We start from the raw sequence: 15,342 nt of genomic DNA on the forward strand, positions 1-15,342 counted from the left end.
AGCTATCATGCAACAAAACAGGAGAGATGTCAGGTTACACGTCTAGCATGTTTTGCACCAAGAATTTAACGAGTTGTTCATTTTGATGTCACTTCATACTGTAGCTACATGTCTGAGTATTGATCCCAAAGCACCATATCAGTTTTTATTACATGTTTATTGCTAGTTCTCTTTGACAATTTATTTTGCAAGATTTTTAACCCACATATTATCTTTAACCCACATTAAATTTTTCTAAATGTGATCTTAAAAGGTTGTGGAGACTGTGGTCTTAAAGGCCACAGTCGGTGTGCAGTATGAGTATCGTGTGAGATGCTCTTATTTTAAGCCTTGATTTACCTTTGTCATGGTCATGTTCCACTGGTTGGTTAACTTAAAATTGCTTCCATATTGATTCTGCAGGACAGGTTTGGCCCATGATTTTAAAAGATTCCCAATCTGAAAGAAGAAAAAAGGCTAGATGTGCATGCAAATTTTAATCCAAGCTAACCCATTTCCTTTATTGTGCTTCCATATGGCCATCAGTAAGGCCCATCAAGGTATTCAGCCAAAACAAATAAAGATTCAGTGCAATAACACAGGAGATGATAATCTTCTGTAGGCTCTGATCATGGGAAAATTTCCATATATATTGATGCATTTGGTTGGAAAGATTTCAACCAATTATGTTGGATCAAATTACCATTTTAGGCAGCAAACCGTCCAAACGGGTATACGATGAGGCAACTATCTGGCAGAAAATGTGGTGTACCCTTTCTCTTTGTTTCTACCTCCGCTTTGGTTAAAGTGATGAGGGGGAGAAAACATATATGACATTCTGTGAGAAAGATGGATGGATTGGGGGAGTGAGGGATTGAGGGGGGCCAGTGCGAGTGGTCCTCTGTATGCCTGGGGGGACGTGCAGACAAGCGGCAATTAAAAGACCCCCCTCCGTCCCCCGTGAAGAAAGCAGAGGAACACAGATCAGTAGGGTTATTATGCACTAGCTTGGCTAATCCATCACCATCTACGTTGGCAGGACAAAGTGCTGTAGGGAAAGTGAGCCTGCTAAAAGCCAAGATCACTAGCGCTGTAAAGCAGAGAGAGCAACTCATAACTGGCACAGACCTCAGACCTGCTGAGAAAAGCATTTTCCACAAAGCAGACGTGATACTACACTAATATAGGAATGTGATATATTCAAACTCAGTGTTTTAATGGTGAAATGCATTCACGTGTTTTCTTATACGGAAATAGAGCATGTGTTGGAGATGGTATAAAAATAAAAATATTCAAGTTTCTATGTATGACATATTTCTGCTAATGTACTGCTCGGTATTACTGACACATATTCCCATAGGGCGAGCAAAATAGCCCCAAATATGGCTTTGCGTACTTGTTATTTTTGTCCGTACATATTAGGTTTCTGATTTATTCTCCTGCGTCAAATTGCAGCAGGGAATACAAGCAATACTGCAATACATTTAAGCATGTCAGGACTTATCACTCTCACCACTACTGATTATGCAGGTAGATGCGTAAACTATTCAAATTTACATTACAGTGATATTGTAATGCATCCGCATCCCATATTTATCTTAAAGGCAGCAGATGCAGCCGGTTACAGACAAGCATATGCATTATTAAAACGACAATTTCGTTTGGCACCGAAATGAAAAAATGGACATTTGCTTGTCAATGATGGTGACAAAGAGCACATTAAATGAGCTTGTGCATGCCTAATGTTCCCCATAACAGTTCAGACTGTCCATAATTCAAACATATGTCCTTCTCAGGTCCTTCCTGTTTGCTAATGAATAGCTTTCGCAGAATTGGATCAGCCCATGAGCCCAAATATTCATTCAGATAGTGTTGTTTAAGAGTCAGAAAGACTATGATAGACTATGATAATGATAGACTATTCCCAAAAGAAATAAAACTGAAAAGTGCATTTGACCAATAAGATTTGAGAATTTGCCTAAAATGTTTTATTTACTTGATTAAAATGCAGTATTTGCCTAAATCACTTTCCATAACTCACTCAGAATTATTATAGATTTCACTAAATGGCCACAGCAATATATGTAAATAAGCTCTTTTGCATATAAATGCTTGAACTTGAGATGTAGAGGTGAATAAATTGCTGGGAGTGAGAGCCCTGGTGCGCAGCTTGGGGCAATCATATAGCCATTAAGGATCAGAAAGCACCAAGCCAACCGCAGCTCCTCATATTTAATAATGGGCAGAAAAATAAAATAATAAAAATAAAAGGTACATTCAAATAAAATAGGTAGGAACAGGAACGGTAAGAAGACACACATGGAGGCTGGGACCCAAAAGCAAAACTTACATATGAAGAATAAATCACGGTGAAAATCCCAATCGTCAGCTCCGAGATTAAAATGATCGCAATGATGGAAAAGAACTGCATAAGAAAAGTGCCATTACTTTACTACCAAGTAATTAAATGTATAAGAGGTCACATGGCAATGTACTAATGTATTGTAGACTGGAAATCAACCTTACATTTTAAGCAAAGTAATTACCAAATGATTAATAATATTTAATTGAATGAAATTTAATTAAAAAACCTTGAACATAATTGATAAATTACTAATCTACAACTTATCTCGTTACTTAATAATGTGATTGTTTTTCAATACCATTATCAGGAGACACTTGCTTTCTTTTTTTGCCCCACAGCAGCCCAAAAGTCCCAGCAGGGCCATTATAATTCCAACAATAATGAAGAATATGTTCACTCTGATGGTGTTCACTGTGTTCACAGAGAAAACCCCCAGTAAGCTCGATCCCAGGACATCTCCATTGAACTGCACCCAAAACCCCGAAGCTATCAAGCCCGATCCTGCCATCTGAAAAAAAAAAAGGTTTAAAAATTGTATTTGAATATTTAGTACAGCTTTCAGGAAATCCAGTATAATGCATTATAGTTACTTCATGCATAACACTTAATAAAGTACAAATATATGAGGCTATAACAAACAAAGACCATACTAATCTTATTCTATGCTAAAATACAGTACTGGCTCTAATAAATACTGACTTGTACAAAAATACACCTAAAGTGTTTTATTTCTCTTATACCACAGCAATTTGCCAGCAATTACAATTTTACTTTACAAATGAACAATACACAATCCATTCATAGTCAAAATTCACAACTCAACAAGTATGTTTTTGTATTCACTTACATTACAGCAGCTATAAACAGTTATTATCATTAATGACAAGCGTTACTTTTTAACCTCTCTTGATTAATAGTAAGACCCTGAGGCCTTTCTTGTGGAAGAAAACTTGTAGATGTATCTAACTTATAGATAGATAGATAGATAGATAGATAGATAGATAGATAGATAGATAGATAGATAGATAGATAGATAGATAGATGCTTTGTTAATCTTGAAGGAAATTTAAAAAAAAATAGTTTGTTTTTAGATAGATAGATACTTTATTATGCTACAAAGGACTGACACCCGGAGACGTCTTTCAGAAATATATTTTAAAAATCTTTTTACGTAAAACTACTTATCGGGATCTAAAGGCATCTAAATATTATTCATTTATTTATTGGTAGATTTGGATTATCAACTACATGCAAATACAAACCTTATAACAGGTACTGTTATTATACCTGTATTGTTTTAGAAACATAATAAACCCCTTCTGACCAATCAGATTTGAGAATTCAATAGAGCTCCGGTATGAAATGTATTACAGTATTAGTGTCTCATCAAAAGATATTATAATGCATTATGTAATCAGATAATCATAAATTAATGCCAGGTAAATATACATACTTATAATCAGGCTTGTTCCAGGCTTTGTAAGGTTTTCTGTATGTTATATAATGCATTATAAAATGTACCAAATTCAGACAAAACCCTATGTAATAGGACACAAACAGTTTTTTTTTTTATATGTAATTTCATCTCAGTTTATAAAGAACTCGATTTTCTTCTTAGTTTATGGATTAAACCAGTGGATTTGATCATTCTGCATACACATTGAATAACCGATTTGTTTCCTGAGCCACAACCAAAAAAAATCATCACTTTTATTCTTCATATTTTTTCTCATGGCTCACCCCCAATATCTGAGGCAAGTGTGCAGCAACATGTGGCTCATTAATTAAGGGTCATTAATTAACGTTACAAAGCTCCATAACAAACACAGAAGGGTGTCTCTCTCTCTGTATATTGGCCTGGAGCATTGTGTATACTGCTATAACCTTTCTAATGGAGGTGCAACTCAGTGACACTGTCTGTATGTGGGCCTGATTAGTGCTCCAAACATCCGTGTCTGTGTCTGTTTTCAGATTTATTGTGGTAGCTTAGCGGTTAAGGTGTTGGCCTACTGATCCAGAGGTTGTGAGTTTGAGTCCCAGGCCCACCAAGCTGCCACTGTTGGGCTCTTGACCAAGGCTTTTAACCCTCAGTTATATAAAATGTGATAAAAATGTAAGTCGCTTTGGATAGGTATGGGTAAGGGCATCTGCCAAATGCCATTTAATTCCTGAAGTGGAAGTGGACTAAACTGCAAGTGTTTTTTGTTTGCTTTTTTATGTTTTTGAGATTTGCATGGGATTTTTTTAATCCCTCTAATACATTTTTTACATTGGCACATCTTCTCAGTAATTAAGTTGGATCTCTCACTCTCTCACTCATTTTCTACCGCTTATCCGAACTACCTCGGGTCACGGGGAGCCTGTGCCTATCTCAGGCGTCATTGGGCATCAAGGCAGGATACACCCTGGACAGGGTGCCAACCCATCACAGGGCACACACACACACTCTCATTCACTCACACACTCACACACTACGGACAATTTTCCAGAGATGCCAATCAACCTACCATGCATGTCTTTGGACCGGGGGAGGAAACCGGAGTACCCGGAGGAAACCCCCGAGGCACGGGGAGAACATGCAAACTCCACACACACAAGGTGGAGGCATGAATCGAACCCCCAACCCTGGAGGTGTGAGGCAAACGTGCTAACCACTAAGCCACCATGCCCCCCTTAAGTTGGATCTGTTTGGCAAAATATAATCAAACTAGGAGGTTCATTAAAACAACAGTGACCTTGGTCAGGCAGTTACTACGGATGAATGGTCATTTTTTTGTTTGCATTAAGAAATGTGCACAGAGCTGATCGTACACTTCTAGTCTCAGCCAAATGCCCTGTGAAGCTCTTAGGAAAGTTTTCTGGAGGAAAAAAAATGATTTGGCTAAGTGTATGTAATGTATCAGTATATATTCATTATACATCCAAGCTTTTAGAAATCAAGCTCTAATTCAGAGCAAATGTAGAAATCTATTGATATCATTGTCACAAAATGACTGTAAACCTTTTTAAATGAAAAACTGATTTGAAAGGTTAGTATTTTTTTCTGTAAAACATCTTGAACTCTAGATCAATTTTACTTCATTTTTTTTTTTTTGCTCCCGTAGCCTACGAGTTAATGGCAGGGTTGATGCTGTGAATGTGAATGTGAGTTCAAACATGACACTGTATCCATGTCTGAAACCTGACTGTTAATGTCAAATGCAATCAGGGCTGTCACAGCTGTCCCTCTGTGATTGTGCTGCATGTCCCATAAAGCCTACATGACTCTGAAGCACCATTCTCTGACACCAATTTTAACGTGGCTTCCAGAGCAGTTTACGCATTTATCACGTGACATGTTTCCCCAAACTGCTTTTGATAATCAGTACAGCTCACAGCTAAACAAATATGACAAGCATATTACACTCAAGTTCCTATCTCCAAATGTTTCCTGTTGCCTGTCACATTCGTTTTGGCATTGTCCTTTCTTTCAGCAGAACAGGCTGGAACTTATAATAAAATACAATATGTAGAGAATGTCATTTCAGGAGAAGTTGCGTAAAAAATATTACATGTTAATCAGTTTATGGGAAAGGTAAATGCACAAAAAAAGGCAAAAAGGCAAACTGCAGAGGGCAGAACGGACTGCCTTTGTCAGAACAACAAAAGGCCAGGGAGATCCCAAAGGGCAAGAACTGGATAAAGATTACAAATACAGAAACCCTACCATGCTTGAAGGAGAATTGAATAAATAGCAGAATTTGTAATCTTGGAACTCAACAGAATGAGTGAAGCATGCATTTTAAACTAAATTTCACCAGGGAGTTGCTTTTCTGAGAAAGTAGAAGCTATTTGGCTTGCATTTGGAAGTGACTCGTGTCATCTCAGGGGATTTTTCCCAGGCACTACCTCCATTACTACAATCTTCTGTAAAGCTTTATTGTGACAATGTCGATTTAAAAAGCACGATACAAATTTAATTGAATAAAAAACTATGATAGCAAACCAACATGCAACCTACTGTAACCTCTATCTTTTGGCCTCGCAGGCTGTGACCAGCTTAAAGCGCTCATGAATGGCACTTGGGTTACATATGGAAATATGTCACAGTCCATTTTACTGCGAAACGCTACCACTAATTAGCATGGTTTCATAATATTTTTTTTTTCAAATTCAAGGACCAACAAGCTGCCACTAACCCTCAACTGCTCAGTTGTATAAATGAGATAAACGGAAATTACTCTGGATAAGGGAATCTGTCATAATGCTGTAAATGTACCATCCAGGTCAAATTGTTCAAAGGCTCAATGTTAACGCATTCAAAATCGAAAATATCCGAAATGCCTTGGAGAATTCGGTTCTAGGTACAAATAAATCCTGCATTACGCTGTCTGCTCTAATTTCTTTAAAGAAACATTAAGTTTATATTACACACATATTGATAGTACAAAAAAATATTAGACCTTAAACCGGTTGACATCCGGACATCCGTACCATCCGATCCAATTGTAACATGCTCAGTGTTAAAGCAATCTCATCTCAGAATGCCATTTAAAAATTGCTTTTAGGAAAATAAAAACCATCCTCCATTATGCTGTGAAATTACCCTTAACAATTAAAGCATACAAAATGGGCAAGAGTGCAGCAACAACTGCTCTAAAACATCTACTAGTGATTGCAGAGCTTCATCACCATTAGCTATCAAACCAAGTTGGAAAAATTAGAAGCTTTCAACTTAATGAGATGAAAATTGCTGCATGTAAGAAACTGTAATTGCTTTGTTGACGGTATAGACTTCGGCGCACGTCTGTGACATATAGTTTGAAAACGCCTTTGTTATATGTTTGCGTTATGGGGGTATAAATTACTGTGTGCATATTCACAGGCAAACTGAGTCTCTTTAATACTTTACATGGCACATAAAAATCTCAGGCTATAAATACAGAAATGTAATTACTCTTCTAAATGCCACCACCACCCCTCCCATCATACACTTACATGCATACATTAAATGAAAAAGCACGACGCTCTTACCAGGATTAACAAGTTGTACACAACCATCATAACTTTGGCAAATTCGAAGAAGCCCATGTTGATCTGTAAGAAAGCATTAAACATCAGTTTTGAGTTGAATCTCGGTCACAAAAAGATCATTCTTGAAACACTGAGGACTGATTAATATGAAATAAAGTAACATACCTGCTTCTAGGGAATAGTGATGAGACTTGAGAGGTTGACACTGAGAGTGAAGGTGAGTGAGGTGAAGGAAGACGAAATGGAGTGATAGAGAGATGGATAGATAGATAGATGCACACAGGTAGAATGGGTGTGGTGTAGGTTGTGATAGAGGTCACTCAAGTGGTCAGAGGTGTACGTGTGAGTCGTCTGCCTTGATTTCCGCTGCAGTCCTAAGACACACCTATCGAATCACCACATTGAAAGAAGCGGCCTTCGTCTGTCGTGGCCTAATGGAACTATTTAAATAACAGTAAATGAAATGAACAATTAATATGTGATTGATGTGTGATGAATAGAAAGTAATAATAGGGACAAAAAGCGTATGCACAACCACTGATTACTTGTTATTAAAGCCTAGTTATTACCGACAACAATACAATTAGGCACTTTGCATAAAAAATAGATGCTGCGCTTATGGTCATGTTTTTCTCTGCCTTCGGTTCCTTTGTGTTCTTTCCTATGGGGCTCCTTTGTTCTTTTGTCCACAACTCTCGTGACATTTTTTCACTTCCTCTGTAGAGGGCAATGTTGCAACGCTCAAGTTCATCTTTTCTACAGCGCAAAAGGCTTCACTGACTCACTCATGTGGTGTGTAGGGTTCACAGAACTGATTGATGTTCTCAGTGTGTAGGATGCTGTCTTTCTTTGTTCAGTTTTCTCTATGAAAAATGCTCAAGACAAAACAAAGAGATAATCAGCTCAGCCGGTGTGAGACTTAATCAGTGACCTGAGCTGGTGGTATTATAGAGGACTGATATTGTGAATTGGGTTTCGCAAATTAATTCCTGATAGCAGCTTTTTAATTTTTTTTTTGCAAGAAGTTACATTTGGAATACAAATATGTTTAAAAGATGCAAAGAAATCTGATATTAATGAGACATCTAAAAGTTTTATTAGTATCTCTATCGAAAGTTTCTTTTATTCATTGTTAGTAACCAATTAATTCCAGTCATGATCATGGTGGATAAGTATCTTTTCCCAGAAACACTGGGTGTGACCCAGGAATACACGCTATATGCTGGTCCATTATCTAATGCCTACTCTAGGCTAATTCAATTAAAATAACTAAAAGTGGGGGGCACGGTGGCTTAGTGGTTAGCACGTTCGCCTAACACCTCTAGGGTTGGGGGTTCGATTCCCGCCTCCGCCTTGTGTGTGTGGAGTTTGCATGTTCTCCCTGTGCCTCGGGGGTTTCCTCCGGGTACTCCGGTTTCCTCCCCCGGTCCAAAGACATGCATGGTAGGTTGATTGGCATCTCTGGAAAATTGTCTGTAGTGTGTGATTGCGTGAGTGAATGAGAGTGTGTGTGTGTGCCCTGCGATGGGTTGGCACTCCGTCCAGGGTGTATCCTGCCTTGATGCCCGATGACGCCTGAGATAGGCACAGGCTCCCCGTGACCTGAGGTAGTTCAGATAAGCGGTTGAAAATAAATGAATGAATGAATGAATGAATAACTAAAAGTGTGGTAGTTGTTGTAGTGTGTTTCCCAGGTTTGGCTCCTGTGGTTCAAACACACAGGATTTTTCCCCCAGGTGTTTTTGATATAGTTTAGTTGTAGTGTAGTTAGAATACTCTGTATATAATAGGTAATAGCATAAATAGTGTAGTCGTGGAAAGGGGGAGAGTTTGCGATATTGATAATTTATTGAAATTATTGAATATCATTGCTTTTTTTCTTTCAGCACTTTCATAGGTATCAAGGGGGAAAAGCGAAAGCAGAATCACCATCCTATGATCCTATAGTGGTCTCTCTTCATTCATGGGCATTATGCAAAAGACGCTACAGTTGTTACAGTTGTTATGATAAATACATAAATATATAAACATATATAAATATATATGGTAGCTGGACCTAATAATGATTACTATATACATTACACACTCATTCACTCATCACCAGGAAAGCCCAGCAGCGTCTCTACTTCCTACGAAGGCTGAGGAAGGCACATCTCCCTCCCCCCATCCTGACCATGTTCTACAGAGGGACCATTGAGAGCATCCTGAGCAGCTGCATCACTGTCTGGTTCGGGAACTGCACCATCTCAGAACGCAAGACCCTGCAGCGGATTGTGAGGACAGCGGAGAAGATCATTGGGGTCTCTCTTCCCTCTATCACAGACACTTACACCACACGCTGCATCCGCAAAGCCAACAGCATTGTGGATGACCCCACACACCCCTCACACACACTCTTCACCCTCCTGCCATCTGGAAAAAGGTACCGAAGCATTCGGGCCCTCACGACCAGACTGTGTAACAGTTTCTTCCCACAAGCCATCAGACTTCTCAACAACTGAAATGTACTGTACTGAGCACAACATACACACACATCATCTGTATGGACTGCATAGACCCTCACAAAACACACACACTGACACAACATACTGTTTACATGCTGCTTACAATCCAGCAAACTGTTTACATGCTGTTTTGCACACCTTGTCTGCTGTTTTTTGCACAAACTGTCCCAACATTTCAGCCGTTTTTGCACATACTGTACAATATCTCAGCCATTTCGCACATACTATATTAACACATACAGTATTAACACTGGTCGGTCGGCGCTGTTTCTGTGACTGTTTACTATTTATTGTCTTTTGTGTACTGCATTTTTTGTACTTTTTGTATTGTCTTGTAACTTGTGTCTGCACTGTCATTGTCCTGCACTGTCTTGTCCTGCACTGTCTGGTCCTGCACTGTCTTTAGTCCTGCACTGTCTTTTGTCCTGCACTGTCTTGTCTGTCTTGTTTGTCTTGTCCTGCACTGTTTGCACCAGGTTGCACAGTTGCACTTTATGTGGCTAAGACTACTTACAAGTCTTTAGCCCTGTCTTTGTTTCTATGTAGCACCTTGATCCTGGAGAAACGTTGTCTCATTTCACTATGTACTGCAACAGCTATATATGGTTGAAATGACAATAAAAAGCTTCTTGACTTGACTCTTGACTCCTAGGCCAGTTTATCATAGCCATACCTAAGACCTGCATGTTTTTAGGGAAGTGGAAAGTTTTATCTATAACCAGAGCTCCTGGTGTCTCCTACTGTGCTACTGAACCAGACTTCATATACAACATGTCATGCTTACACGAACAAAAGAAAAAGAGGTCATATTTACTTGCCAAATCAGAACCTTTGGCCCAATTTGAGACCGATTTTACAGGCCAATTTGTGTCTAGCACAAAAATGGACATCTCTCAAGCACTGCTTACTCAGATCTGCTTCTACCATTGATTCCTATGGGGAATCATAAAAGACCACCAATTGGTCACTCTTTATGGACCACTTTAATCTTTCTCTCTATACCTTCCTCTTCTACTCCATCTCCATAATTTTCAACCAGCGCTTCAACACGTGCAATCTCTTTCCCTCCCCTCTTTGTTCTGATATCCCTCTTATTTGCTCTGCCTATAATAATGGCCAGTAATTGATATGACTCACACATCTCAGCGTGGTGGCCCTGCAGGCAGGAGTTAGGAGAAAAATAAAACAATAAAATAAAATAAAATAAAATAAGGAAAAAAAAAACCCTGATAGATTGCCTGGTGCCTCTATGCTGAAGTTAAACACATAAAAGCTCCAGCCTTCTCTATAATAACCTTTTAATAGCCCTTTTATGAGTTATGACAATTTCAGCAATGCCATCATTAAACATCCAGTCCTCAATCTCAGAGCGAAGAAGACCTGCCACGATGTGCAGGGTATTAAAACCAGTTAATAATAATAATCATGCATAGTTCTGCATTCACTGAAAGAAATGATCAATTAGTCATTTTTCATGATCTCAGTAACAGGCAGTGACACTTGCTAGCTGCTGATGGAGCCAGTAAAACATGAATGACCGTAACAAGGTTGGCTAGATTGCCCATTACCTGCTTGCTCTAGGGCAGGTACATAGGTGATCCATCTCATGTCCCTGGCTTGGGTTCCAGAGTGGTCGCACCTCATGAAACCTCTCTTCCCCAGCCTCTTTTTATAGCCTGGTGAGATGATACAATCCCTGAACCTGTGCAGCAAACTGCAAAGGCTTTAATGGAGACAAAAGCAGCCTGACCAAAGCAGATAAACAAGGCACCATGATCCTGCTGTCATAGGAAGAAATAACCTGTAAAAGCCAGAGAAAATCCACGTTACGATGTCATAAACATGGAAGCACTTTTAAGCGCGTTCTCTAAATCACGGCTCAAGCTCACCATCGGCCTCATTATTACACATTATCCGAGGCTATAAAAGAATAGCTGTAGGGTAAAAGATGCATCACGGATCCTTCGGTGCCCGTGAATGAACTCTCTAATGTTCATGGCATGGACAGCAATCAATATAAAAAAAACTGTTTGTAAACATATAATGCAGCCACGTGTCATGCATCTGGGCCCATTTAGGTGAGGAATTGCAACAATGGTAACAGGAAAATGCAGCAGAGACCATGTGTAATCACCCAGGCTCCTCCATGACCTCTATTCTCATTCTCCCTGGCCTAATTCACATTAACAGCTGTAAGCAAATAGATATTAATTTTTAGCTGCTCCTTAGTGCAATAGGTCTCTGGATCAATAACTCAGAACAAGGGTTGCTCCCAATTCCGTACACAATTAATGCAAAGCAAAGAGACGGAGACAGACAGTGAAAGAAGATGCTGGGTTATGAAGATATTTTGCCTTCTTTGATTGCATTGTTCATCAGACTGGATGGCTATTGGTGCACAAAGATAAATAGCTTTGGTAGTCAATGGCCATCTTTATGAAGCATTTACAAATATACATGTAAATGCCTTCAATAAATAGTACTTATAAAAATTCTTTCTACAAATTCAGGAGAGGCGGTACATTCTATCAAATTCCAATATCCTCAAAGATAATAACCTAAAATGAATATTTGCATAAACACATGATCATGTTGATATATTTGGTGGTAACAGGGTTGCGATACTCTTTGTGTCTCCGTGGAAAAGACCGAAGTACCAGAATGAATCTTTTTGCATCGTAGGACTAGATTATTGCAGTAAAATATTTATTCGCTTCAGCACATTTTTCCTAATGAATGCTACAGTTACACTAATCTCAAAAATGAGGTTTTCTATTAGGTCTGATTCATCTAGTTGCCCAAAGGGTTACCAGAGACAGGAGAGCTCCTGAAACCTGTAGCAGCCGAGCAAATGAACTGTAGGTGGTCCACTAACCTTGTAGCTGCCTTTATTAGTCTCGCTTTTTTTTTTTTTTTTATCTGCTGCAGCTTTTGTCAACATTTGTTCATTCAATTATAGATATACCGGGAAAGACAAGATTATTAAAGTTAGATACAGGAAAATGTATTCTGTATGTGGATTGGAGGATAAACCTTGGAAGTATGTTTACTGTACTTACATTATGTATGTTTGTTTGCTCACATTTTTAAGCACATTGATTTCAGTTTCCCGTTGCAAGGTATACGCTTAGTTCCGTGGGTCCAGGATGTCAGTAAGAAGCTTGTACTTCTGATTGTTATCCTGATATTCCTGTGATGTGATGTATCCTGTTGACCATTTCCTGTTTGACATGTGTTTTTGCATGCCAGTTCGGATTATCGACCCTGCCTATGTTTGCAACGTGTTCCAATACTTTTGCACGAGCCTTGTTTTGTGACTGTTTTGTTGTTCTTGCCTTTTAAATTTTGGTTCTTAAGAAAACCATGTCTTGATGTTATATGATAATATAGGAAAAATATTCATTAAAATACTTCAATAACATATTCTACGTTCCTATCTGAACATCATCACGTTTCGTGATGATCACTGGAAAAGGAAAATTGTTTTCATTTAAATTAAATGCATTTTTCATGAATCAATAACATCCTAAAATAAATATTACCCTTGACACAGCTGCCATGTGTCTTTATAAGTATTTATAATTGACCCAAAACCTAAGAGAGGGTCTAGCTGTAAGCCTGTGAGGTTCTGCATTGCTTTTTGGTCCTTGGCAAGCAGATTGATGGGGACATGGAGGCTTTCAAGCAATAAATGGCTTCGGGCTGTGCCGAGATGAGCATCCATGCCTTTCTTTAATGACACCTCCCCTTTTACCTGCGGAAATGTTAACTATGTCCTCCGGAGCACTGAAGCAGCCCACCAGCCGTTGGCCATATTTTATACAGATCGGCAGGTTAAATATCCCAACCTCACGTTCAAGCATGGACCACTTTTTCCCTTATTCTGCCTTAAATCCTCAATTTTTCTCTTTGCTTTTTTTCATACTCTCCCTTGTTTAGAGCCCATTCTCATATCTTGTATTTATCAGCCACACCCAGAGCATCTCATACAGGCTTTGTAAGTAGCTTGAGAAAGGTTAATGTGCAGGATGAGTGTAAATTGTTTTGCTATTTCGGTGGACAGAGAGAGCGCTGGAGAGCTGAACCATAAAATTTGATCATTTTCACTATCCCACTTATGTTTTTTTTTCTCTTCTTTTTCCATTTTCCTTCTTTCGTCTACTTCTTTGTCTCTGTTAAGCAGTGGTTCAGACAGAAGTAAGAGAAAAAAATGTAATGCATGTAAGAGATTGTTGTAATTTGTACTGCAGAAAACACTCGTGTGAAGACTGAATGCCATTCGGTGATACTCCAGTTGTGAACCAATTACTTCACTTCTGAAACACTTAGTTTACTAAACCAGTTGTAACCAGTACATCCTGGGATCATTTTATTTTATAGCAAGTCGTTATTAGTTATATCCTTTAGGTCTTGGCTTGAGTTGTTCAGTTATTCATCTATCAATTATTTAGAAACTAAAGTGACATTAAGAGTTAAAGTACAGAGTTATGAGGGCAAGGAATAAATGAATAATGAATAATGAATAAAATGAACCTGATGCTTTCTGGTAGTTTAAGAGTTTGTAGACCTTTAAATAGGATTAAAATGATATTATATTGCATGTTAAATATGTGCCTACTTTTCTGGATTCATTGCTCTCTCTCTCTCTCTCTCTCTCTCTCTCTCTCTCTCTCTCTCTCTCTCTCTCTCTCTCTCTCTCTCTCTCTCTCTCTCTCTGTGTGTGTGTGTGTGTGTGTGTGTGTGTGTGTTTGTCTTGTGTTCCTCTGAGCATTGCTAGTTCTATTAGAAACCTGAATGGCCTGAGGAAACAGCAGCAATCATGAAGCTCTCTTGGTGAACTTTGTGTACAGTTATACATGGCCAAGTGACACACACACAAACAAACAAACAAACAAACACACACACACACACACACACACACACACACACACACACACACACACACACACACACACACACACACACACACACACACACACACAGTGGAACTAGTACATGCCACTAAATTTGTTCTCTCTCTCTCTCTCTCTCTCTCTCTCTCTCTCTCTCTCTCTCTCTCTCTCTCTCTCTCTCTCTCTCTCTCTCTCTCTCTCTCTCTCTCTCTCTCTCTCTCTCTCTCTCTCTCTCTCTCTCTCTCTCTCTCTCTCTCTCTCTCTCTCTCTGAACCCCTTATCACAAAATCTCTCTCCCTCGCTTACATGCACACAAGCACACACTCACTAACCTTATGGCACAATCCCTCCCTTTGATAAGTCACAGTGGATTTAGGAGAGAGATGGACTTTGACAGCCTCCAATGGCACCATTTCTACTCTACTCACTATAATCTCAAATTAAAATTTAATCTGAGGAAACACACTGTGTTTGTTTGTGTGTGTGTGTGTGTGTGTGTGTGTGTGTGTGTGTGTGTGTATTAAAATATGGATTGTATATAAAATGGAGATTTATTATTTATTGGACATCCTCAGCTGGCTGGGTCTCA

The 15,342-nt window shown here is 38.9% G+C and overlaps 1 protein-coding gene across 1 annotated transcript; it reads right to left on the reverse strand.

Moving 5' to 3' along the window:
• Nucleotides 1–318: 318 nt before the first annotated feature.
• On the reverse strand, nt 319–7,414 carry LOC132843924 (tetraspanin-1). Its single transcript, XM_060867060.1, has 4 exons — nt 7,358–7,414; nt 2,643–2,852; nt 2,330–2,404; nt 319–438 (listed from the first exon to the last, which is right to left on the reverse strand). The coding sequence occupies exons 1-4, from the start codon at nt 7,412–7,414 to the stop codon at nt 319–321; spliced, it is 462 nt and encodes a 153-aa protein (XP_060723043.1).
• Between the last annotated feature and the right edge of the window lie 7,928 nt (nt 7,415–15,342).

Source organism: Tachysurus vachellii, chromosome 4 (genome assembly GCF_030014155.1).
Source record: "Tachysurus vachellii isolate PV-2020 chromosome 4, HZAU_Pvac_v1, whole genome shotgun sequence".
Taxonomy (NCBI): domain Eukaryota; kingdom Metazoa; phylum Chordata; class Actinopteri; order Siluriformes; family Bagridae; genus Tachysurus; species Tachysurus vachellii.